At 42.9% G+C, this 27,613-nt stretch overlaps 1 protein-coding gene across 1 annotated transcript; it reads left to right on the top strand.

Annotated features, from left to right (window-relative positions):
• Positions 1-395: 395 nt before the first annotated feature.
• Positions 396-26,989, top strand: LOC307157038 (uncharacterized protein; the record flags this gene model as incomplete). Its single annotated transcript, XM_079868783.1, has 24 exons — positions 396-532; positions 5,038-5,144; positions 5,213-5,302; positions 6,130-6,248; positions 7,032-7,151; positions 7,638-7,719; positions 7,801-7,868; positions 7,951-8,025; positions 8,137-8,188; positions 11,061-11,148; positions 11,232-11,361; positions 11,450-11,566; positions 12,022-12,174; positions 12,844-12,991; positions 13,659-13,737; positions 13,968-14,838; positions 14,947-15,243; positions 19,819-19,899; positions 20,195-20,305; positions 20,400-20,582; positions 21,018-21,233; positions 21,452-21,658; positions 21,740-21,943; positions 26,957-26,989. 24 exons carry the CDS (start codon positions 396-398, stop codon positions 26,987-26,989), a joined length of 3,768 nt encoding a protein of 1,255 aa, XP_079724909.1.
• Between the last annotated feature and the right edge of the window lie 624 nt (positions 26,990-27,613).

The following is a 27,613-nucleotide window of genomic DNA, read 5'->3' as shown; positions in this document are numbered from 1 at the left end:
CAGCACTCACTGAAGCAGAAGTATCATCTTCTGGAAAGGCTGACTCATTTATGAAAGCAGCACACCTAACTCGCACCAGGCATGGTGCGAGTCATGGAGACCAAGTCACTCTACTCTCACTTCACAATCTACAGCAGAAAGCTTTTAGGCTTATTGCTGGACCCAAAGATGAAGATACATTTATCATTAGGAGAAATGATATGCTGAAGAAGAGTCCAACTTTCATGTACTGGGATCTAATACTAAGATATGAAACCCTCATTCTCATTTTTGTCAGAGCTCACAGAGAGAAGAACTTCCTTCTATATGTAGAAATTTTAGAAGAACTCATCCCTCTATTTTTTGCCTTGGACCATACACACTATGCAAGATGGGTGTCTGTCCACATCAGGGACATGAAGTCTTTGCCCAGCACCATCAAGGATGAGTTTGAAGAGCATTCACACTGGGTTCTCTCAAAGACATACAACAAGTTCTCTGCAATACCTTTCGACCAAGCTCATGTTGAAACAAGAGAATACGACTGTGAAAGGTTGCGGTGGTGCAGTTGGTCTCACAGAAAACCCAAATGCTTTCAGACGATGGATGATCTCTGGACCAGAGTTGGGAAGATTGCTGAAAGAATTTGAAGAGGATTTTTTTCCTGAAAATGACATAGATAATCCTAAGAACTTCCAGCATCATGAACAGTGTCTTTCCACACAGAAGACATTTCAAAGACATGTGGCCAACCTGTCTGAAACTATTAAAAGAATGAGCAACCCTTTCTTGGATGATTTTAAAGATCTAGTCACTCTTGACAGCCATAACTGTGCAGATGAATCTGTAGCTAAAATAGAGTTCATCTTAGAAGACACAGGCTATATCTCACATCAGGGCAAGCTGTATCTTCCTTTGGTTCCAGCAGCACCATGAGCAGTTGCAATCATGAAGAGGCAGACACCTGGACTGTGGTTCATATACAGCATGCCCTGGAGCAAGGAGCAAAAACTGTCCATGTGCGTACTGTGGACACTGATGTCATTGTGATTCTTGAAGGTCTATTCCATGATTTACTTGTGATTCAATCTTTGACTGACATCTGGGTGGCTTTTGGCATGGGCAAAAAGTAGAGATTTTACCATATCAATAGCATATGTAAAAGTCTTGGTAAGGACAAGTTTCAAGCACTGTTGATGTTCCATGCCTATCCAGGGTGTGATATAACATCTACTTTCACTGGGAAGGGTAAGAAGTCAGTTTGGCAGGCCTGGCAAGCCTATGATAAAGTATTTGCTTCCCTTGCCAGAAATCCATTCCAAAAATTAGATGCTGCTTCATGGCAGTTCCAAAAGCTTGAGAGGCTGACTGTCATCTTGTATGACAAGTCCAGTCCTTCAAGCTCCATTGTCCAGAAGAGGAAAGAACTCTTCTGCCATGGGAGTAGGACAATGGAGAAACTGCCACCCACCCAAGATACTCTACTGCAGCACATCAGACGGGCAGTTTACCAGACTGGAATCTGGGCGACCAGCAGACTCTCACAGCAAGGTATTCCTTCTCCAAGGGACTATGGATGGACCAAGGAATCAGGGTCTTGGGAACCAGTTTGGATGATACTTCCAGAAGTTCCCACAGCCTCCAGAGAACTTATCAAATGTTGCTGTAAGGGGGATTGTTCCACCTGCAAATGTGGTAAAGCAAGTCTAGACTGCTCACCTCTTTGCAAATGCAACTGTAACGACTCATAATTATCAATTACAGGGCCAATAAAGACCATATTGCTAATACTTTAACATGTATTGAAGCTTTAGTAATGTAAAAGTTCATAAACATAAATAAACATATCAAAATGTTAACTTTGGGATTCATTTGAATACTTTATCTTGTGCAGGAATTTGAAAATCTCTGTGTTTTTAAGCATATTTCATTGATAATGATATACTTCTAATATGACATGTTACAACATTTATTTCCGAGGGCTCCTAGGCCAAAATTATATCGGCCTAGGAGTTGTATCGGTCAAAGAAGCCCCAAGAAGGTTGTGGTTTAAAAATAAACATTCTGACAATCTGTCAGCTACACTGTTTACTTCTGAATATTATAGTTTGGATCCAAAACGTGATAAATCCATTTTGATTAATTTGAGTAAAAATGTGTTTTCTTTACCAAGAAACCAACAATTACTAAAAACACACACAAAAACTGATTTTGCACGGGCACTTTGCACTGCTCCCTGAATCGACACGCTTATTCATTTGTGGATGTTAACTGAATCTGTAAGTCAGCTATGCTGTTTACTTCTGAATATTATATTTCATTCTGGTGCGCTTAACGTTATCGCTACTGTGTAATAGTAGCCTATGCTATTCACCAACTAAACATATCCTATTCAATGCGTTCACAGTCTCTTTCACGGGCATCATTTGTAGTGGCCTATTCACAAACTGTTTACTCAAGCGCAGCGTTTTCTCGGAGTTCACTGTGTGCTTTCTACCATGCACAAAAAAAAATGTCACTGAACTTTTGCTGTGTAATTGTAACAATGAGCACTCAAACACACCAAACCAACAATTACTAAAAACACACACAAAAACTGATTTTGCACGGGCATTTTTTGCACTACAAAAAAATAAGAAAAACTAAGCAATTTTATTTTTATCTAAATTTTGATAAAACTGCAATTTAAATATATTATTTCTATAAGTTCTACAAAAAAGGACAAAATAGATAGGCTGAATAACCTGATCTATGACATGTTAAATGGTGGTAGCCTAGTCTATGAACAGTAGCTAAACCCCCCTAAGCCCACAGAAATGGTTAGACCCAAGCCTTCAGCAGCCAATGACACTGACCCGTTCAAACTGATTTTAACTCGTATTTCACGCATCCTTTTTGCCTGGTTGGAAACTTCACACACGTTTGTACTGCCTGTTTGGGTTATCTGTTTACACGTCAAAAGCGTGCGTTTTGTCCTAGTCAAAACACACGTTTTCAACGCCCATTTTTGTTATTATAAACGCGCGTCAAAAACGCGCGTTTTCGGTGACCCCAAAGCGCACGTTGCAAACGCGCGTTTTAAATGGCAGATCACACGGCGAGGACGCGCGTTTTGATGCGAAAACCGCGCGTTTGTGACGCGCGTTTTCCGTGACCACAAAACGCGCGTTAAGAACGTGCGCTTTTATGGCAAATCGCGCGTCAGGGACGCGCGTTTGACGGTCGAAACGCACGCTTTTGACGTGTCAGTGTGCAATCAGACGCCCGACCAGGCGTTTATGAATACTTTGGCTTGCCATAATTAACTTATCGCCTAACGGCGCTTATTTAATGCCTGGCGGCGTTATGAAGACGCCGTTTTAATATTGATACGGCTGTCAAAAGCACGCAAATTATGAACCATTTGGCTTTCGATAAGTTGGCACCACGTGGAGGACGGAATAAAACCTTGTCGCAGCCGTAATGCGCCGCAGGCGTTTGCAGTGTAAATGAGGGACAATGCATTGATCATGGCCAAAATACACCGCAGTTTTACCCAAAAAGCGCATTGATCACATATATTGTGTTTTAAACAGTCAATCAAATGACCAACAGCAATTAAATAAGAAAACAAATGTCCAAAAACAAACTTGTTGCCCGAAAAATAAAAACAAAGATGAACCAAAAGTTATAAATGAAATTATTAATAAAATAAGTTTCTTGTCTTTTCTCTTAAATGAATTAGAAAACGAAATAAAGCAATGCCAACTTATCCATTATAGAGTAGCCTACTCTGTCTGTACACACACTGCGGTTCAGCCGCGCGTGTCAAACGCTGCCTGTGTGAAAGCAAAACGCGCGTGTCCTGCTCCTGCGCCGCTTAAAACCGGCGTCAGGGTACGCGCGCTACACACAGCCTACGGCGTGAGTTCGACGCATTAGTATAAATTGGGCTTAATTGACTTCACCTGTCTCCGTTTAACGTTAATCCAATGGGGTCGCTGTGTCCAGTTTATAACACTAGCTTCAATAGCACTGATGGATGGAGCAAAATGGCGGTTAGACTGTGCGTGAGGCTCAGGGCCCTGATTAAAAGGTAAGAAGATATCAATATTTACAGTATGGAGGTGAATTTGACTTCAAAATCAGTCTAGAGGTATTGCTGAGGGATTCACTGCGGATGATGAGTGAACAGTCATGACACAATCACAAATCAGCACCAAAGGCTGTTTTTGTTGTATAATTTTTCTGAGGTAAACCTTTTCTAAAAACTGATTATGCACAATTCATTAATAATATATCTACATATGTCGCTGGTTTACCAGAGGCCAGACTGTGTCTTAGGAACTAACGTTAATAACCCATGAACGCTTGTGTTCGCCCCTGAATGAAACATTTTAAAAGATTTTGCTACTTTTTATCTTTCAATTGTGAGTTTGTATCTCGCAATTTTGACCTATTTCAAAATTGTAAGATTATAAAGTACAATTCTGAGTTTATATATATATATATATATATATATATATATATATATATATATATATATATATATATATATATATATATATATATATATATATATATAAAAAGACAATTGTGCATTTATATCACGCAATTGTGAGGGGGAAAAAAGTCCCAGTTAGGCCTACTCTTTTAATTTTTATTTTTTATTTTTTATTGGCGGAAACAAGCTTCAATATTAATCTGACCAACTAGCTGGTAATCATATGTTCAAATTATGCCATACTAAGTTATGACCAGTCTTAAAGGAATAGTTCACATCAAAATGAAAATAATGTCATTTACTCGTCCTCAAGTTGTTCCAAACCTGTATGAATGTCTGTCTTCTGCTGAACACAAATACGATATTTTGAAGAATGTATATAACCAAATAGTACCCCGTTGACTTCCATAGTATTTTAAATTTCTATGGAAGTCAATGGGGTCCATCAACTGTTTGGTTACAAGGTTTTACAACGCGCGACAGTCTGTCAGTTTCCATACGGCTCGTTTATTCCATGTTTAAAGTTGATTTGCAGTGTTTCGACATCAATGTACTGATAATCCTGATGTTTTCAGAGAGCAGTCTGACACTTCAGACCCAGTGAAAGTCTGTTGGAGTGCGGATAAGCAAGCTATCCATCAGCTCGATGAGGATGGGGCTCCATCCAAGAGCTTCAGCTTCGGTGAGTTGAGCTTCAGTGGATCTTCCCCAGTGTGTGTGTGTGTGTTTTCTGACCCTGGTGTGTTTCAGAACGAGTGTTCAGCGCCCAGGAGACCACCGCACAGCTCTACCAGGACATCGCCAAGCCGCTGGTCGTGTCCGCAGTCGAAGGCTATAACGGTGAGGCCGGAACATCTGTAGTTCATCACATCAGATTGGCTGATCCCCCTGAACTTACAGTAGTTCACTTCAGAATTAAATTGTCCTGATAATTTCCTCTCCCCCACGTCATCCAAGCTTTTTTTGAGGAAAACACTCCAGGATGTTTCTCCATATAGTGTCTTCAATGGGGTCCAACGGGTCGAAGGTCCAGATGTGAGTTTCAGTGCAGCTTCAAAGTCTCGACACGATCCAGCCGAGGAATAAGAGTCTCATCTAGACAAACCAGTGGACATTTTATTTAAAAAATAAACACTAATATACTTTAATAACCACAAATGCTGGTCTTGCACTCGCTGTGATGCGCCACACATTACGTCATCAGGTTGAAAGGTCAAGCGTGACGTAGGTGAAAGTACCATCCAATATTTACAAAGCGAACATGCAAAGACTAAATCAAACGCCATTTACTAAATAAATAAAAGGTAAAACAACGATGTCTGACGATTGTGAAGTTGGAGAAGAAATTGAGATGGAGTTTTTCGCTCTAGCCTACATTTCTGAACTGAAACACGCGTGACCTTTCAACCTGATGACGTAATGCGTGACGCATCGCAGAGCTAGTGCAAGACGTGCATTTGTGGTTATAAACTTATTCTGGCTTGCCCTACTGTAGTCCACTATATGGAGAAACATCCTGGAATGACCTAATCCTTTAAGACATGGTGCAATCTCAACTACAGGAAATAGAAATGCATGCTATATGAACATAATGGGTGTAGTATATTGTGCACTAGAGGAATGTTGTGCACTTACTCAGAGTTTGAATGCATCATCTCCTGTTTCAGGCACGATATTCGCCTATGGACAGACGTCATCCGGAAAGACCTACTCCATGTTGGGAAGCGAGCATAACCCTGGAGTGATTCCTCTCGCCATGGCCGACGTCTTCAAAACTATTGAAAATGTAAGTGTCGGCGAATCTTCCTTTTGCCAGGGTTCGTACGAAGTGCTTGGCGTACTTGAATTGGACTTTTTGAAAGTCCTGGAAAACCCATGAAAACAGCCATATATATTTAAGAAAAGTTAATTGAAAAGTGCTTGAATTATTGAAAGACAATAGATGTGAAATTGTTTAATTTTAGCGATGAAACAATCTTTTCACTCAAAATGAACTCTGCAGCCCGTCTGATATAGATATAGAGACACTTCGCACGACTACGAGCGTGATATTGCTCATATAAATATCCAAGTATATGATACAGCTTTCATTCTTCATGCCAATCATATATTCATGAGAAAAATAATCAGTTTGAATGAGGATCTTTGTCATGGTATCCTTTCAAAGGTTAAAGTTTCCACAGTCATTGCATGTGCTGCCCTTTATTTGTACAATTTTGTTTTATTTGTTCATTTTCATTTGTCGATTTACCTTTTTTTATATATATAATTTGAAAGATAATAAAGATATGGTTTGATAAGTGAGATCTCTGATTGTAGTTCTTGAATCCCAAAGGTAGAGCTTTAAAAGTCCAGTTTTACCATGAGTTTTGAGATCTGAGCCGGTGTACAGTGCTCACGCTTCAGGCTTTTCCTCATAAATGCCGGCATTGTCTTTTTGGGGCGAATCGTAGTTGAAGAGTAGTTAATTTCAGTACGTCTGTCTTGTACACGTGTTAATGGTTCATTGACCAAGGCCTTTTCTGGCAGTGAGTTTTTAACAGCTTTATTTCTTTGCGTCTTTTTCCAGTTTCCGGAGAAGGAGTTTCTCCTGCGCGTGAGTTACATGGAGATCTACAACGAGATGGTCACGGATCTGCTCTGCGACAGCTGGAAGAGACGGCCTCTGGAGATCCGGGAAGGGGACCATGTGAGTGTTTGGTTGGACTCGTACAGCAGATGCGAGTGTAGTTTCAGATCTTAAAGGGGTAATTCAACCACAAATGAAAATTAGCCCATGATTTACTCGCCCTCAGGTCATCCTAGGTGTATATGACATTCTTCTTTCAGACGAACACAGTCAGAGTTATATTAAAAAATGTCCTGGTTTATAATGGCAGTGAATGGCTGTTTCTGTTTTGAAGTCCATAAAAGTGCATCTGTCCATCATAAAAGTGCATCTGTCCATGATAAAACTGCATCTGTCCATCATAAAAGTGCATCTGTCCATCATAAAAGTGCATCTATCCATATGCATATCATGGATGGATGCATTTGTATGGGCTTCTAAAGCTCCAACCAGGACATTTTTAATAACTCCGATTGTATTCAATGTCATATACACCTAGGACGGCTTCAGGGTGAGTGAATCATGGGCTAATTAATTTGAGTGAACGATCCCTCTGACTGTCCACAGAAAAGCGTGTACGTGGCTGATCTGACCGAAGAGCTGGTGACGTCTCCGGAACAAGCCCTGTCCTGGATCACCAAAGGAGAAAGTAAAGCTGCTCTCATTGACTCGCTCGTTCTTTATTCTGCTGTACTGCGCTGCTTATCTGATCCTCACTTGATTCACACAGAAAACCGGCATTATAGGAAAACTAGAATGAACCAGCGCGGCAGCCGCTCTCACACCATTTTCCGCATGGTAAGAGGCGATGTGATCTGCAGTGTGTTTGAGGTCTGGTTTATTTGGACTGTGTAAGTTCCTCTGGTTTGTTCTCTGTCAGATCCTGGAGAGCTGTGACCGAAGCGATCCGGCGTCTGGGGAGAACGCTGATGGACCCTTCATTGTGTCACATCTGGTGAGTTCAACACAAACACCACCCTTCTGTGTGACTTCATTCACTGACGGCATTCGGACGAGCAACATTTATTACGGTTAGTCAGTGTGTTGTTGTTTCCCGTTTCTGTAGAACTTGGTGGATCTTGCCGGCGCTGAACGGGCGAGTCAGACGGGAGCTGAGGGTAATGACTGTGTTTTACGGTTTCTTCCTTTAGTCTGTTGCTGGTAGGGCTGGGTATTGTTCAAAATCTTTCGATCCGGTGCCAATTTCGATACCTCAGTTTTGATACCGGTTCCTAACGATACTTTTTTCGATACCAATTTTATGAAATCTATTTTAACAAGATTACATAACACATTACCACAGAAAAACTTTGGTTTTATTTTTTCAGTTTGACTCATGCTCCTTAGCCAGTGCACAAAGGAACAAAAAATGTTTTATAAAGAGCTCATGCTCACCAAAGCTGAATTATTTTTTTATTTTATTTTTTATAAAAAAAATACAGTAAAACATGTAATATTGTGAAATAGTATTACAATTTAAAATCGTATTTGAATATATTTAAAAATGTAATTTATTCCTGTGTCAAAGCTTAATTTTCAAAGTCATTACTTCAGTGTCACATGATCATTCAGAAATATGAAAAGTTTGCTGCTTAATATTTTGGAAACTATGATACATTTTTTCATGATTCTTTGATGAATAAATTCAGAAGAACAGCATTTATTTAAATATGAAATATTTTGTAACATTACACATGTTTTAATGTCACTTTTGATAACTTCCAAATGCATCCTTACTGAAAGAGAATTCTGACTAACCAACAGATTTTTGAACGGCAGTGTACATTCAGTAGGTCATTATTGCAATTTATTACATGGCTGGGCTGAATTCCAATGTAGAATGCGGTCTGTTATTTCTTGATAACAGACCGCTGCGGAGTATAACAGACCGTTGCCATGAAAAACAGCGCGTTGCTATGGACGCGGAACGGACTATTTTCTTTGGCGGAAGCAATACAATCGTTTTTAAATCAATAAACTCCTTTTTAAATAAATAATTTGTGTCAAATGATTTATTTATTTTGTAGGTAGCCATGTAATAAGCGGGATAATGTATAGAGAGGCGGTCGTTATAGCGAATAACAAGCCCTTCAGGCTGTCAAGACCCCTCCGCTTCGCGTCGGGGTCTCGTTCAGCCTGTCGGGCTTGTTGTTCGCTATAACGACCGCCTCTCTATACATTATCCCTTACATAAACACTGTCAGAGTGATCAACAAGGTATCTCTTCATTTACCAGTCGAAGACGGAGCACACTTTCTGCTCTTATGTTTACTCCGTGCACTGTCAAGGGCTTCATCATATCTGTCGCGGTACCGGTCTTTGCAGCAATTATTTTACCGCAAATACTGCATCGCGCGCTGTTGGCATCGAGCCTGGAGAAATGTAGCCACACTTTTGATCGACTTGTGCGTGTGTGTGTGCATTTCATATGTATTTGTTTGAGCACTGACGTTGACGAGTTAAGCCCTTAGGTATTGAAATCTGGTACCGAACAAGTCATTTTTTGATACCCGATAGTATTGTAAGGCCCGTTATATTGGCCCAATCTGCCGGTCCGCCAATACACGGGGAAGGTTATCACGTGTTCTTGTCCTCACTCATGCAAAGTATTGGTTGGTTAAATTTGTAATACATTAATCATGTATTCTCTCGTAATTTCATCTGACTCCATAAATGAAAGGTTTTAATAATATCTGTGCCTCACTAAAAGTCAGCGAATGTTTGACTATTCCATTTAACTCTTCAATGAAAATAATGTCAAAGTCAGTTAGAATAATCAAATGTAACAATTTATGATGTCAGGTAAATGTATCATGCCAATTTCATAATCAATTCAAAGATAATCGATACAAAACATCAAATGCTCTGGAATAGAGAGAAGATGCAAACCCAACTTTAAGAAATGCGTGAGGCTGAGAGATTTCTTTCTCTCAGCCTCACGGGCCGATCTGAAGTACAGAAAAGGGCCCCGAACTCTCTGCTGCATCTCATTAAATGGTCAGACCTCTTTCACATGGAAACATGTGCTAACAAAAGAAATTTGCATGCAGTGGTCGCACCTTCATGGGGGTGGGTGACCATTTGCTTGAGACCACCTTCCTTTGTAAGTCAGTTATCCATAAACTCTTAAAACCTTATTACCTTTTATTTTATCTATCTGGATATGAGAGATCTGTACCACTCACTTTGAGACATTTCAAATGACACCAAAAACATAAGTCAATGATAAACATTCACATTAAACCATATTCTTGTGTGAGTTCTTAGTAGTTTGCGGAAGTGAGGTCGTATGGGGGAGGTCAAATGGTAATTAGCCTTTTGTCTCAGATCAGGGCCTCAACCAGTATTTTCAGTCTTACAGTATCGAGACAATTCGGTCGGTACCTAAAAAGTATCGCACTCGGTACCCAGCCCTAGTTGCTGGTTTTGGAATTAAATGGGTAAACTACACGATTTCACACTCGTAGAGTCGTAATGATTCACAAACGACAATGACTGTCGAGATGCAAGAACCGATAATTTTGTCTCGTATAGTGTGTCACAGTGGATGACAACTGACGCGGCGCTTCAATGTCCCGACATAAAGACTAGCATGTTTAATTTTTCCCGGTCCTCCATGACCGGCTCCGTCACATCTGTGACCAATAGGAGCACAGGAGCTCTTCCCTACACAGCTTTCAAACATGACGAAATGATGGAGATTTCGAATCTGGCACTTTTGGTTATGTATACGCCTCTGTGATTGTCTATCCAAGTTTTCTCTGTAGCGAAGGAGAATACGATTTGCTAGTTAAAGCCGTTTCCAGCTCTCACTGGGTTTCTGAAGCGTCTCTGTCATGGCAGTGCCTCGAGGAAACCTCATCAACGCTGGCGTATAGTTGCCAAATCTCCACAAAACTTATTTCTTTTAAGTTTGAGCCATTTAGGAGAAGCTTAAAATATAACTATGATTTAATGAACTTGTGTGTTAAAAGCTCTCTCTGGTTTCAGGAGCCCGGCTGAAAGAAGGGTGCAACATAAACCGCAGTGTGTTCATCCTGCGTCAAGTCATTAAGAAGTTATCCGACAAGAGTCAGAAGTGAGTTATTTCGTGACTTTCACCCTGTTTTTGGTGGCAAACCGTAGCAAACAATAATGTCTGGTTTCCGTTCCATCTGGAAGGGGCTTTGTGAATTACAGAGACAGCAAGCTGACCCGAATCCTGCAGAACTCTCTGGGTGGAAATGCCAAAACTGTGATTATTTGCACCATCACGCCAGCCAATGTGGACGAGACCATCCGCACTTTACAGGTACGAGGACCGTGCGCTTCTTCACTGCTGTCCGCTCTGATACGGGGAGATGTGCTTAACTCATCTGTGCTCTTACTGCGGTTTAAAGTTTGCCAGTGCAGCGAAGCGCATGAAGAACGACCCTCGCGTCACGGAGGTCTCTGAAGGCGCGCTCTTGAAGAGATATCGCAACGAGATTGTTGATCTTAGACGCCGTCTGCAAGAGGTAAGTCAGGTCTCCTTCATTTATACAGCGCTTTAACAATATAGTGTTTCACAGCAGCTTTACAGTGATAACAGGAGATTACAGCAACAGAGATTGTTCAGGCTTTACAGCAGATCTAGAATAACTTCTTCTGGACAATAACTTTAGTGTTGATTGATGCACTCCCATTGCTAAAATTAGTTATTAACTTGGGGGCCGCTAACACGACACCGTTCTCACAGGAAACTTTTACTGTGTTCTGGCCGCTCATCTGCACAACAACAGTGTTTAGGGCTCGAGAACGCAAACTTTGAAACTGGTTCCAAGGTGCAAAACAACGTTATCTCCATGTAAACTACAAAACCATGAATCTGTGAGAACAGTGGCGGTGCACATGCGTATTATGTGAGCATGTACATCACAGGTTTGACAGTTGTCCGGTAATAACACAATCTCTTTCCCATCTCCTCTCACAGGTGTCCTCCGTCACTCAAACGACTGAAACCGAGCGAGAGTCGCTGTGTCAGCTTCTGCAGGAGAAAGACCAGCTCCAGAGAGATCAGCAGAACCGGATCAACAACTTGACCAAGCTGCTCGTTACTGCCTCAAACGTCGCCCCGATCTCGAAGGTGACCCATTTCACCAGTCGTATCGAGCGTTGGGTATCGTTTGAATTAACCATTCCTGTTTCAATTCTGTCTTATTGCAAAACAATTAATTGTAGCTTAATATCATGAACAAAAATCAACAGGCTGAAGAACACTTACACAAGGAATGTTTGCATGGCTTAAAAATGCCATAGAAAAACAATATATAGCCAACACTGCACTTTTTAAATAAAATATACATATGAAAATAGTTATTATATATAACTATATATAGTTATTAGAAAAAATGTTATTCAGTCTAGAACCGGGATTTTTTTTTTTTTTTTTTTTTTTTTCTGTCTTCTGTTGTTTGATTAGTGTTATTATAGAGACGGCAGCAGGAATATTAGGCTGCTGTCACTTTAAGAGTTGCTCTATATAGTTACTCACGCCTGCACTGAAAACAGCGAGTCGTCTCACGCTTGAATAGTTTAACATCGCTTTGGATGTGTGCGCGGCACAGAAAACAGCGAATCGTCCCGCGTTTAAAGTCATATTGAAATGCTCACTAAGGAATCGATAAGAGGAATCTAAGTTTTATAACAAGTATCCGATTCCTGACCTCAAGTATTTTTTTAATTCCCAGCCCTAATCGTAACTGCTCCGTGTTCGTGAAGGCCGTGGATCTGATTGTTGCATTTGATCGCACAGGTTCCCAAGCGGAGAGGGACGTGGGGTGGGAATCTGCTGAGATCTGCGCATCTGCTGGAGGAAGATCCCAGCTCCACTGACATGAGCTTCGCTGAGCCGTGCATCAAGAAGAGAAGAGTCGACTGCTCTCTGCCTGAAGAGGGAGAGGGTACGAGTCTCAACACTTGAGAAATCACTTGTGTTTGAAGGTTTTTCTGCAGTCGCTGTGAAGCACGTAAATGTCATGTTCAGAATGAAGGCTTGGCCGAAAAACCTTAATATGGCCAGTGCCACACCAGGGACTGAAGGCTTATTTATTACTTGATTTTTAAGAACATTCTTTTAAATAATTATCATAAATGTTTGATTTCTTTTAGTCTGTTTCTTGTTTTTGACAGTTTTCCTCAGTCTGAGTAATTCAAAACTTGTGTCCTTTAAATATACAAGTTGAACAAATGACTTCCTAAAGTTAGGATAACCTTCAACTTCTTAAATCCCTCTTGTCTTAAAATATTTATTATTATTATTATTATTATATATATATATATATATATATATATATATATATATATATATATATAAATATATAAATTTTTTTTTTTTTTTTTTTTTTTTTTTTTTTGTTGCTTTTATATCAAATTAATTGTTGTAATTAAGCATATGCCGGCAATGCAAACCAACTGGTCCATCTTAAGACAGGCTCATTTAACACAATTATTTTTGACTCATTAAAAACGCGACACTGCTGAATTCCGGTCAAGCCGAGAAGATTTGTGTGTCCATCACTAGATAAAGGTTCATGAGGCGTTTGCTCAGTTGTGGTGTTTTGCGTCCAGATGTGGATGAGCTCGACAGCCGCTTTGATGAACCCAACATGGAGACGAGCAGCATCACGGCCCGCAGCTCCTCGGACGGGTGAGGACGCATCACCAATATAACACTGCTTTTACTCTCTAATGGGGCGTTTAAATCGGTTGTTAGCCTAGTTTTGTTTACTGTTAAACGTTTTCATCATCGCGATAAGCCAACTCGATGTAAGTGTGATTTCATGTAAACTGTGATTAATCGGTCAGCTCTAGCAGCAGTGCTCGCATGCTCTTCTGCAGCATAAATGCATGTTTCTATCATTTCTCCTCTGTGTTCAGGAGTCATTTCCTCGACTCTCCCCGGGTGAATGAGCTGGCGCTGAAGGTGGCGTCTCTGGAGCGTCAGCTGGACGCCGAGACTCAGAGCAAACGCAGAGCAGAGGAGATGAGCGCTGCGCTCCAGCTGGAGGTGTCTGAGCTGAAGAACAAGCTGGAGGCTCGATCCACGCTGTCAGGACAGGACCAGGCCCTTTCTGACCTGAAGAACAAGCTGGAGACTCGACCCACGCCGTCAGAACAGGACCAGGTCCTCCCTGAGCTCGAGACTCGACCCACGCCGTCAGAACAGGACCAGGTCCTCCCTGAGCTTGAGACTCGACCCACACCATCAGAACAGGAGCAGGTCCTCCCTGAGCTCGAGACTCGACCCACGCCATCAGAACAGGACCAGGTCCTCCCTGAGCTTGAGACTCGACCCACACCATCAGAACAGGAGCAGGCCCTCCCTGAGCTCGAGACTCGACCCACGCCATCAGAACAGGACCAGGTCCTCCCTGAGCTCGAGACTCGACCCACGCCGTCAGAACAGGACCAGGTCCTCCCTGAGCTCGAGACTCGACCCACGCCGTCAGAACAGGACCAGGTCCTCCCTGAGCTCGAGACTCGACCCACGCCGTCAGAACAGGACCAGGTCCTCCCTGAGCTTGAGACTCGACCCACACCATCAGAACAGGAGCAGGCCCTCCCTGAGCTTGAGACTCGACCCACGCCATCAGAACAGGACCAGGTCCTCCCTGAGCTCGAGACTCGACCCACGCCGTCAGAACAGGACCAGGTCCTCCCTGAGCTCGAGACTCGACCCACGCCGTCAGAACAGGACCAGGTCCTCCCTGAGCTCGAGACTCGACCTACGCCGTCAGAACAGGACCAGGTCCTCCCTGAGCTCGAGACTCGACCCACGCCATCAGAACAGGAGCAGGCCCTCTCTGAGCTGAAGAACAAGCTGGAGATTCGACCCACGCCATCAGGACAGGAGCAGGCCCTCTCTGAGCTGGAGACTCGACCCACGCCATCAGAACAGGACCAGGTCCTCCCTGAGCTCGAGACTCGACCCACGCCGTCAGAACAGGAGCAGGCCCTCTCTGAGCTGAAGAACAAGCTGGAGACTCGACCCCCGCCGTCAGGACAGGAGCAGGCCCTCTCTGAGCTGGAGGAGCTGCGGAGTCGACTGGAGACGCAGGTTCAGGAGACCCGGAGAGCCGAGGAGAAGAGCGTCGCACTGGAGCTGAAGCTGGCAGAGCTGGAGAAGTCTTCAGAAGCCCTCCTGCGCTCACAGGTACAACCCAAGCTCTCGTCCCCACAATGCACTTCTGTTTTATGCGTATTGGGGATGTGGTGGTGAGGATATTTTCCCACCGGTTAATCGGCGTGTGACGACACCGGTATCTAAGACGGGGCTTTTAAATCGCTAAATTGAAGACAAAAGTAAAATGCACATGGGCGCTCGTAATGGTGTGGTCCAGAGCGAGAGTTTTTCCATAGGAATGAACTGAAAACGTTTGCTCTGCTCGCTCCACGCCTGTGTGCATTTTAGTTTCACTTTCAAATTAGTGACAATTCAAGGGTGGATTGCTTCATTAGCCTATTATCCTTGATGAAAAACACAACAACAAAACGGTACAATGACAAATTCGCTTTGCTTTGACACCAAATATTCCATCATCTTGTCAGTCAACTCCTCAATCTCGTGATTAAAGGGTACATAACATGCACAGTTTCACCTAATCTCATGTTAATCTTGAGTACCTATAGAGTAGTAGTGCATCCTTAATATCTCAAAAAAGTGTTTAGTTTTATTATATTTATAAATGAAAAATTCAGCTTTCCGATTCTCTCCGGAAAAAGCCGAAGTCCTGGAGGCGGAGCTATAGAGTCAAGCGGTAGTTCTTGATTTCCAGCAAAAGACAGAAATCTGATCCAGTTGTACTTGCATGAATGGGGTCTTTTATCACTGGGACTACTCCACGTTTTAATAGCAAACGATTTGCAAATCCAGCGTCGACCTGAGCCTTGTTAATAAAACATTCGTCACTGAAATGGCCAGAACACACAACCGCACTTCCTACACTCCGTTGCTGCCCCGGAAAAACAAACGGCATCCACTGTTCCTGTAACACTGGGTTCTTTGGAAAGCTGGTGGACACGGTAAGCTTTCCCTCACATCCAAAAACACACTTTTTTGGAGACATTCTTGAACAAATCCTATGCAGTGCTGGCTGCCGATGATTTCCTGTTGAATCGCGTTGATGTGCGCGGTCTCGCTCTCCTCTGGTCGAAGTGCGCGCGGGCGAGCTTTTCCGAGAGAAATGCTCATATAAGGAGTTCCACTCTGATCTACGTCATTAGATCCACGTTCGAAAAGAACCCAGCCGAAACTTGTACCAACCCGGAAGTAAGATTTTAGGCACAGAAATTCTCCGTTATTAGTCCAAAATATTTTTTTAAAACTTTGCCCATGTTTAACATGAGAATCCATCTCTTTAACAGTGTAAACAACTCTGAATACATGAAACACCATGGTACCCCCCCTTAAATGAGATCTGACTCCTGCTGATCTGTGCTGCGACTCGTTCAGCTCACGATTTATAGTTTTTAATTGTAGTGTCTGTTCTCTAACTGAACTAAATTTTATTAAAATAACACTAACCGCCACCCACTGTCGATTTGATTTGTCCAAAATATTGATATTTCGATAAATATCGATACTGAAATATCTGAACGGTAGTACGGTACCAATACTAATTTCCCGAAGTATCTATACACCGATACCAGCCGAGCTGTCACTTTCACTTCTCTCCAAAGGCGTGTTGACAAACACCACACGCGCGCTCATCTCATTCGCTCTGGTTAAATAGCAAAAGTGAAGTGAATGGGGCCGATCACACCCGATGTGTTTTTTGCAGTGAGAGGCGTCTATTTTCAATTGGTTTCCTATGGGAGCGAGCGTTCTGCGCGCTGTTTATGCGCCCCAGGCGCCTCGCGTTTTTGAAGTTGAAAAAAAAGCAACTCCGAGCGGAAAAAGCGCCCGAGTCATCGCGTTTTTTTTCCACTGTCCAATCGAGTGAATGGAGAGGTGGGGCTTCCGCTGTAGTGATGAAAGCTACAGTTGCTTGAATGCCGGAGAGTGCGATGATGGAGGATAAACTTGTGGTGCGCTCACGGGTTACCAGGAGCTTGACGACTTCACGAACCATAACTACCACAATGTTAACAGAGTAAATAAGTTAATAAAAGGCTGATTTGACTGACAGGACAGCTGTTTCAGTGGTTGCCTAGCAACATAAATGCAGCGCACTGCTCGTTCTGTGTGATTGGGGCAGTGCTGTGTGCCTCGCGTTTTCGAACCTGAGAAACGCGTTAGGTGTGATCGGGGCCTAATACAGCAAAGCACCTGAAAGGCCAACACCCGGATCTAACGTTATATAAATAATTTCGAGAGGTTGGTTAATGTTTCAGAAATGTTAAAATGAGAAGAGTTACCAAGATGGCCTAGTATTGCTGTTGATATGAGTGTGTTGTCTTGTTTTTTCACCGTTATTCTTAAAGTTAATATAATCTGACTGAGGAATCTTAGACAAGTAAATGTTTTAACTGTGGTCAAATGTAAATTAACTTGTGCTTATTTAACTTTATTCAAAAAGTTATTTAATTCTGCAATTTGCCTTCATTAGCGATTATCATCAATTTGATTACACGGATACTAATTAAACTAAACTGAGCTAGACAATGACATCTCTGAATTCAATAATGAAATGCCTTTAACTGAAAAGTGAATGTTAAATCTTATTATTACATGGCTTGGCTGAATTCCAATGTAGAATGCGGTCTGTTATTTCTTGATAACAGACCGCTGCGAAGTATAACAGACCGTTGCCATGAAAAACAGCGCGTTGCTATGGACGCGGAACGGACTATTTTCTTTGACGGAAGCAATACAATCGTTTTTAAATCAATAAACTCCTTTTTAAATAAATAATTTGTGTCAAATTATTTATTTTGTAGGTAGCCATGTAATAAGCGGGATAATGTATAGTGAGCCGGTTGTTATAGTGAATAACAACCCCTTCAGGCTGATTCAAGATCCCTCCGCTTCGCGTCGGGATCCCGTTCAGCCTGTCGGGGTTGTTATTCACTATAACAACCGGCTCACTATACATTATCCCTTACTTATACGTTACTGACACTCTATCCTCCAATTTGATACTGTTAAGTGCTTTGACACGATCTGTATTGTTAAAAGCACTATATAAATAAAGGTGACTTGACTTGATGTCGATCCAGTGAGCATTGTTTTCGCGTGTGATGTACATTTGCATTTAAATCTGTTCATCAAATAACGTTAACGTATTAACCAGCATTTATGCTTTTGAACCAGTGCACTACCTCAGGACATTTTTGTTCATGTAAAATATACGTCATTGTCATGTTCTAGACTTGTTATATTTAGCTTTAACCGGGTCTGAGCTGTTTTCTGGACCTGGAGGTGTTCTGACATGCTCTGACATTTGTGCTTATTTCTGTTACTTGTGACATTTTCATGGCTAAAGTCTAATTACACTGTATTCAGCACAAACTCTTGCTACAATAATATATCAGCATGTATGTAAAAGTTTGTAGTTTTGAGATAATGACATTTATGCGTGGTTTGTGAAAATACAAAAAAAATTGTCACTGAAATAAGGTCATGAAACCCATACTGATTATTTCTTCACAAGACTTTTGAAAATTGTATCATGTAGCCTAGAATATTTGCTCAAACTATGTGAAAATCACCCTGACTGCTCAGACAATATATTGATTTAAAATCTGTAAGACGTGTTTTGTGTAAGAAAGCTTTATGCGGGAGGCGTGATCACATCATTAATATGTAAGCTTTTCACACCTGAGAAAGAGAAAGGCCCGGCCCTATTAGGAGCTATCAGGCCCTGTCATTCTGAGCAACCTTGCACAAAGAATGAGGAGATTTAAAAAAGAATGGCTTTTTGATTGTTTGATTGTTTGACTGTTGACTATAAGCAAGGACTTTAGATACTCACAGACTGCGCACTCTTACAGACGATTAAAGGGGACATATCATGCAAATCTGACTTATGCCGTGTTTAAGTGCTGTAATCGGCGCTTCTACCGACTAACTTTGTTCTGGTGAGCCTTTCTCTGCAAGCATCTCTAAAAATAAGCCGATCAGATTTCTCTCTCCTTCTGACGTATGAAATCTCTCCTGCGTTTAAAAAAAAAAAATCCCGTCCCGTATTACCAAAGTGGGAAAAACCATATCTAATTTTAAAGGGTCAGTTCACCTGAAAATAAATTCATTTACTTGCCCTCATGTCGTTCCAAACCAATAAGACTTTTGTTCATCTTCATGACCGCTACAGAACTGCCACTTTGATGCTTCAAAAAGTTCATAGAGCTCATAAAACTAATCATATGAATCGAGTGGTTTAGTCCAAATCTTCTGAAGAGACTCGATTGCTTTATATGATGAACAGATCGTGTGCGTCGATTCAATCTGTTCATCATTAAAGCGGTCGAGTCACTTCAGAATATTCAGTTAATATGGATTAGTTTTCTTCTCTCTATTAGATCGCGTTATGAACCTTTTGAAGCGACAAAGTGGAAGTTGCGTATCTGTCAGTGGAGGGACCGAAATCGCTCAGATTTCATTAAAATATCTTTATTTGTGTTTTAAAGATGGAGAAAAGTCTTACGGGTTTGGAACCACAAGTTTTCAATTTTTGGGTAATCTGTCCCTTCAAGAGTGTGTGTGTGACCGTAGATCAGACTTCAGTGCAGGGAAGTGATCACTGGTTAGTGAGCGTCTGTTTGTTAACCCTGTTATTCTCCACCACAGCTGACACACATCGAGTCTAAAGCAGAGCAACTGGAGAAGCAGAAGATCCTGCTGGAATCTGAAGTCCATTCGCTCAGTCTGGTGAGAGTCTGAGTTGTGTTTCCAACCCTGAAGAACCAGATCTCAGCTTAAATGAGACGCATTCTGTCATTTACTCTCCCTCATTGTTCCAAACCCATAAGCCTTTGGTTAATATGAAAAACGCAAATAAGATATTTCTTATGAAACCTGAGATGTTTTTGTCCCTCTAACCAGAGTTTGGTTTTAGCCTGGTTTGGAACAACTTGGGAGTAAATGATGAGTTTTCATTTTTGGCTGAGCTATCCCTTTTAATCTTAACTTGTTGTTTTTAAAGCCGAGTGTCATTGTGTTTCAGTCTCTCACTGAGGTGAACGCTAGCATGTCTTCTGACCAGAGTAACACGCAGTCCAAACACCGATCTGCACATCTGATTTCTGAGATTGATGCGTCTCAGGAGAAGCTGCAGGTAAATGCTGATGCATCTGAAACATTTGGTTTACATGTGAACTTCAAGACTCTTTGACCAGAAATCTGACATGAGGTTTTACTTCCATGTGAAGGCGGCCTTTGCGAGGCTCCAGCTGATCATCGATCGTCCCACTGATGCATTAGAGGCAGTGAATCGTGAAGAGGGGGCCATGATCTCTTCGCTGGCTCAACTCATTCCAGTGGCGCAGAGAAACGTCCACGCGATGCACACGGATATAACCACTGAACTGAACACCGTGCTGATCAAGATTGCGGTAGGAGTCGGCAGAGACGCGAAATCATCTCATTTGAACATGTTCCGTGTAACAATATATCGCAATACAAAAATGCAACTATGTATTGTGGATAGTGACTATATGTATTGTGTATAGTTTACAGAGTTTTAGTGTCAATACTACATTAAACTACTACCGTATATATAATGTATAATAATGCAATGGGGGAATATCTGTGGTCCCGATAATGCCAAATGTCTGATGTTACTAGTAAAAGTGGCCTACGTTATATTAAATATCTAGTCAGTGACAGTGCAAGCAGATTAGTCTAAAATAATTCTGTATTTTCAGCTTCAGAATCATGAATTATTGTATTCATATGTCTTGGAGTATCGCAATAATACCGAATCGTGACGTGAGGGTATCGTTACACCCCTACTGAAGTGTTAACGTAAGCGAAACACGATGTTGCAGGAGGCGTACAGGAGACTAGCGCAACGCTGCAAGACTCACTTTGAGACGGAGGTCCAGCGTGACGTGACCTCGTTCGAGGAGTCTCGACTGCAGGACCTGCTCGTCCTCACGGCTCGGGCTCCGGCTCTGGCTTCACTGTCACTTCAGGACGACTTGCAACAGGTCTGGGATCAGAGACTCTCAGATCTGGTGGAAAGACGACAACAGTACCTGCAGGTGTGATCATGTTCATTGTTTGGCAACAGGCCACCAGCAAACACCCTTCATGTTTACTCAATTCACAAATTGTTCTACGTTGAATAATTCTACGGTTGTTGTACGGTCCTAGTACTGAGCCTTGTGGCACTCCATACTGATGAGTGAAGAAATTACTTGACTGTAGTTTTCCATGTTACTCTCTGGTACTGAAGTATCTTATTTTGTGTGTTCATCAGAAACTGGAGTGTGTTCTTAGGGTTCTGGAGGGCGGTGTAGCCAAACACTCGCTGCTCGTGTCTGAGGAGCGTCAGCACAGGACTTGTGGGCTCATGGGTCTCGAGCTTCTGCTACCGTGTCCACCGTCCGCCGCTATTGTACAACTCCTCGAGGAACAGATCACTCGTCGCACTAAAACCCTCGAGCATCTGAAAGCACATTATTTTGTGAGTAATGCTTGTTTTGAAATGGTTTTAATCTGTTTTTGTCTTGCTCCTCTTTCCTGACCTATCTGTGCTCGTCAACAGGCTCTTTGGAATCACTGTGGGTCAGAGATCTCACCGCTCCAATCCTCAGCATCTGAGTCCGAGCGGCGGCTGAAGGATCTGAGGAGAAAGACTGTGACTCTGCTGAAAGCGCTGAACGGCACGCTTCCCCAAACTGAGGCTGAACTCCTGCAGGACAATCTCAGTCTGTCGCTGCAACTGCAGAGAACGCAGAAGCAGATGAAGGTACGGAGCAGAGGAATTTATGTAATGTGCATCTTATTGTGAACAATTCCTCCATGCATATGTTTTTTTAAAGTGCTGTATGTAAATATATATTTATTTTTTTGACTCTACTAAAGCATAAAAATACCATATGGTTGCAGAAATTCAGGAAACATGCTAAGTTCACATCCTCGTTTCTCTGAAAAACACAGCCAGTTTTTTCTTTTTTTCAGTTGTTTTTGCTATTATTTTACACATTCCGTGTTGTCAGTCGGTTTTTGTTTTGGTCTGTGACTCCGCCCACTGCCAGTTCAGCCAATAGTATCTCAACTGCCCGGGATTCCAGTTGGCGGGAAACACAGCGTATTGCAGCCATGGAAACGAGTAAACAAACTGGGTTAGAGATTGCTGATTCCACACTGCCTAAAAAGCCTATATCCATCTAAAAATCTCTATGAACGAGAGCATATTAAAACGCAGATAAATCAACTCATTAAAATACGCAAGTACAATACGTCTCCTCGGCTTTTGTCAATTGCGCTCGTTCCTGTTGCATGGCTTCAGATTAGCGTCGAGTACACGTCTGTAGCAGTATTACTGTTGTTGTGTGTGTGTGTGTGTGAGTGTGTGTGTGTCATGACTAGGGATGGGAATTGAAAACCGGTTCCACTCGAGAACGGGTTCTAAGTTTTATGAACAATCAATATTGTATGCCCTCGACGTTAACGCCCGTTTAAGTGACTTTTTTTTTTTTCTTTTTTTCGCCAGTCTTATTTGATCGGTGAGTAATGTAGATGAACTGCTGCGCTTGTGACAGGGCGCATGTTTAACTGAAAGAACGAGCAGAGAGAGAGACCCGGTCGCGCGCACACTCTCTCTCTCTTCGGAGCCAGGCGAAAGTGTAAACAAGACTTCACCGTCTCCAAACTAGGCGCTCTCTCCCTCGCACATATTAATCGAAATAAATCAACACGGTGGTAAAAGGTCGGAAGACCAAAGTTTCATGTGGAGCATTCGGAGATTTTTTTATTTTATTTTTTTTTCCTGAATTACTGTGTGAACTGTGCTAAAGTTGCCTTATCTTCTCTGAGAAGCGTTCCGCACATTCAGCTGACATAAAACAACACTTTAATAAAACGAAAAACTATCCAGTGATGAAATGTGTTCTGTGTTGAGACAAATCTTGGATGTCCATGTCCTAACTGCTGGGATAATCACACAACGCGCATGACACGTCCAATTCACGAACCAATGACTCCTTTGAACCGATTCACTTTAATGAATGGTTAAAACAACTGATCTTTCCAACAGTGAACTCAGGAGACATCTGAATCGGTGTATAACTAATCAGTAACACTTTACAATAAGGTTCTATTGATTACATAAAAACTACAGTTTGCTTACTCATGCTTTTCAAAAAAACAAGTGGTTTTATTTATTTTAAAGCTTAAGCTTATGTCTACATTTTTCCACACAGTGCTATCAAGAATCGATAAGAGAATCGTTAAAGAATCGGATCGATAAGCAGAATCGTCAGTGGCATTATATTGATAAAATCTTATCAATTCCCATCCCTATGTGAAGACCGTACAATTATAATCAAACTTTATAGAACATGTTTTTTTAATAGTTTTTTGAGAGTTAAAAGATTAAAATGAGGTCTTGTCACTTTCAGTCTTTTTACATCAGTGCAAAACTAGGGTATGCAGATTAAGACGAGATCATATGCTGGTGCACCCAACTGAGAAAGCTGGTAGCACCAGTGCAACCAGTGGAAAAGTTAGTCTGGAGCCCTGACCTTTTAACCTTGTAATTTAATACAAAATTGTCAAGATTGGATCTTCTGGTGAAATTACAGATTCTTTATACTACTAAGTTCAACAAAGATTAATGAATATAGTTGCAAATTCATTGCTTATTGGTAGTTTAAGTAGCTGATCGTAAAGCGTTACCCATTGTTTGTCTGGCAGGAGATTCAGGAGCAGAGGAGGAAACGGAAGCTTCAGGCCGCCAAAAAAAAAAAGTGTGTCTCTTTCTTTCTTTCTTACGGTTATTTCAGTAACAGCAGAGAGAGAACGCGCTTTCAGAGCGCTTGAGTTACCCAGATCTATCTATCTCTCTCTATCTCTGTCTATCTCTGTCTATCTCTCTCTATCTCTGTCTATCTCTGTCTATCTCTCTCTATCTCTCTCTATCTCTGTCTATCTCTCTCTATCTCTGTCTATCTCTGTCTATCTCTGTCTATCTCTGTCTATCTCTCTCTATCTCTGTCTATCTCTGTCTATCTCTCTCTATCTCTGTCTATCTCTGTCTATCTCTGTCTATCTCTCTCTATCTCTGTCTATCTCTGTCTATCTCTGTCTATCTCTCTCTATCTCTGTCTATCTCTGTCTATCTCTCTCTATCTCTGTCTATCTCTGTCTATCTCTGTCTATCTCTCTCTATCTCTGTCTATCTCTCTCTATCTCTGTCTATCTCTGTCTATCTCTGTCTATCTCTATCTATCTCTGTCTATCTCTGTCTATCTCTCTCTATCTCTCTCTATCTCTGTCTATCTCTGTCTATCTCTGTCTATCAAATTCAAATTCAAATTCAAATGAGCTTTATTGGCATGACTTGTACAGTATTGCCAAAGCATTGGCCATTACATAAATGGACATTACATACACAAATAATCAATAAATTCAATAAATCAATCAGTAAATAAATGCATGAATACATTTATATAAAAAAAATAAAAAAAAAATAAAAAAAAAACACCTATGTACATATTTTGCTGCTGTTGTGATTGAGCTGGAGTTCTCTCCCAGAATATGCTTTAATTTTTCTGAATTTGGTAGTGCCATAAAATTTGGTTCTAGTTGTTGGAATCTAGTGAAATAGTCTGATCTAATGCTGTAATAGTGATCACAGTGTATCAGGAAGTGTTCTTCTGTCTCCACCTCTCTCTGAGAGCACAGTGAACACAGTCTCTGCTCTCTCGGCTGCCATCTCTGCCTGTGCCGGCCTCTCTCTACAGCCAGACTGTGGTCACACACACACACACACACACACACACACACACACACACACACACACACACACACACACACACACACACACACACCTCTCTCTACAGCCAGACTGTGGTCACTCAGCCTGTACTTGGTCAGGGTCTTTCTCACTTTATGCTCTTTCACACAGCTCAGGTATTCTGCTGGTGTATAGTCTCTTTTCAGGTGTAAATAGAGTTCCATCTTGTTTTGTGCTTTAGTAGCATCTTTCCAATAGTTAATGTAATTTTGTTTTTGTAATTTAATAATTTGGTTGGGCCAGATAGTGCTGTGCTGGTCTGGCTGTAGTTTCAGCATCAGCTGTGAGAGTGCGCTCCGGTGCCGGTTCTGCTCCTGACACCGCAGGGCCTCAGCTGGTATGAGCTCGGGTCACTGCGCTCCGGTGCCGGTTCTGCTCCTGACACCGCAGGGCCTCAGCCTGGTATGAGCTCGGGTCACTGCGCTCCGGTGCCGGTTCTGCTCCTGACACCGCAGGGCCTCAGCTGGTATGAGCTCGGGTCACTGCGCTCCGGTGCCGGTTCTGCTCCTGACACCGCAGGGCCTCAGCTGGTATGAGCTCGGGTCACTGCGCTCTGGTGCCGGTTCTGCTCCTGACACCGCAGGGCCTCAGCTGGTATGAGCTCGGGTCACTGCGCTCCGGTGCCGGTTCTGCTCCTGACACCGCAGGGCCTCAGCCTGGTATGAGCTCGGGTCACTGCGCTCCGGTGCCGGTTCTGCTCCTGACACCGCAGGGCCTCAGCTGGTATGAGCTCGGGTCACTGCGCTCCGGTGCCGGTTCTGCTCCTGACACCGCAGGGCCTCAGCTGGTATGAGCTCGGGTCACTGCGCTCCGGTGCCGGTTCTGCTCCTGACACCGCAGGGCTTCAGCTGGTATGAGCTCGGGTCACTGCGCTCCGGTGCCGGTTCTGCTCCTGACACCGCAGGGCCTCAGCCTGGTATGAGCTCGGGTCACTGCGCTCCGGTGCCGGTTCTGCTCCTGACACCGCAGGGCCTCAGCTGGTATGAGCTCGGGTCACTGCGCTCCGGTGCCGGTTCTGCTCCTGACACCGCAGGGCCTCAGCTGGTATGAGCTCGGGTCACTGCGCTCCGGTGCCGGTTCTGCTCCTGACACCGCAGGGCTTCAGCTGGTATGAGCTCGGGTCACTGCGCTCCGGTGCCGGTTCTGCTCCTGACACCGCAGGGCCTCAGCTGGTATGAGCTCGGGTCACTGCGCTCCGGTGCCGGTTCTGCTCCTGACACCGCAGGGCTTCAGCTGGTATGAGCTCGGGTCACTGCGCTCCGGTGCCGGTTCTGCTCCTGACACTGCAGGGCCTCAGCTGGTATGAGCTCGGGTCACTGCGCTCCGGTGCCGGTTCTGCTCCTGACACCGCAGGGCCTCAGCCTGGTATGAGCTCGGGTCACTGCGCTCCGGTGCCGGTTCTGCTCCTGACACCGCAGGGCCTCAGCTGGTATGAGCTCGGGTCACTGCGCTCCGGTGCCGGTTCTGCTCCTGACACCGCAGGGCCTCAGCTGGTATGAGCTCGGGTCACTGCGCTCCGGTGCCGGTTCTGCTCCTGACACCGCAGGGCTTCAGCTGGTATGAGCTCGGGTCACTGCGCTCCGGTGCCGGTTCTGCTCCTGACACCGCAGGGCCTCAGCCTGGTATGAGCTCGGGTCACTGCGCTTCAGGTGCTGGTAGAACTTCACAGCTCTTTTCTGGATAGTGATCAGCAGGGGGTATTGTCCTAATTCAGCTCTGCACGAGTTGTTTGGTGTCGCTCTGTTTACTTTTAGGATGCTTTTACAAATTTGGGTATGCAGAGTTTTCCTCTTTTTCCCATTTTGAGAAATCTTGGGTTTTCAGAGGTCCCCATATCTCGCTGCCATACAGAGCAATGGGTTCAATTATTGCTTTTAGGATTTTTAGCCAGGTTTGAATTGGAATTTCATGTCGAATAGTGTTTTTAATCATGTAGAAGACTCTCATTGCTTTCGCTTTCAGTTCATTCACAGCCAGATTAAAGTTCCCTGTTGAACTCAGCTTTAGCCCCAGATATGTGTATTCGTGGGTGTGTTGGAGGACTTGGTTTCCTGCTCTGAAGACATATTTATTTTCCCTACACCTGGATCTATTTTGAAAAATCATTATTTTTGTTTTAGCTAAGTTAATTTTGAGAGCCCACGTTAGACTGAATGTCTCTACGACGTCGAGGAGCTGTTGTAGTCCCTCTTTTGTTTCTGACAGAATGACTAAATCATCAGCAAAGAGCAGACATCTGACCTCTGAGTCCGTCAGGGTTGGGCCGGGGGCAGTGGAGTTATTTAAGGCTTTGGCTAATTCATTTATATAGATGTTAAATAGAGTGGGGCTCAATGGGCAACCTTGTCTGACTCCTTGATGTTGGGGGAAAAATTCTGTTCGACTGTTCCCTATTTTTACAGCACATGTGTTGTTTTTATACATGGTGTTTATCAGATCAAATGTTTTCCCTCCAATCCCATTTTCCAGTAGTTTTAGGAAGAGTCCTTCGTGCCAGATCGAGTCGAAAGCCTTCTTAAAGTCAATAAAGCAAGCGAAGACTTTAGATTTATTCTGGTAAACATGTTTATCAATGATGGTGTGGAGGGTGTAGATGTGGTCAGATGTTCTGTGTTTGGG

This window comes from Squalius cephalus (genome assembly GCF_949319135.1).
Source record: "Squalius cephalus genome assembly, chromosome: 4".
Taxonomy (NCBI): domain Eukaryota; kingdom Metazoa; phylum Chordata; class Actinopteri; order Cypriniformes; family Leuciscidae; genus Squalius; species Squalius cephalus.
The sequence above is the reverse complement of the archived record's forward strand: the minus strand, read 5'-3'. Positions and strand labels throughout refer to the sequence as shown.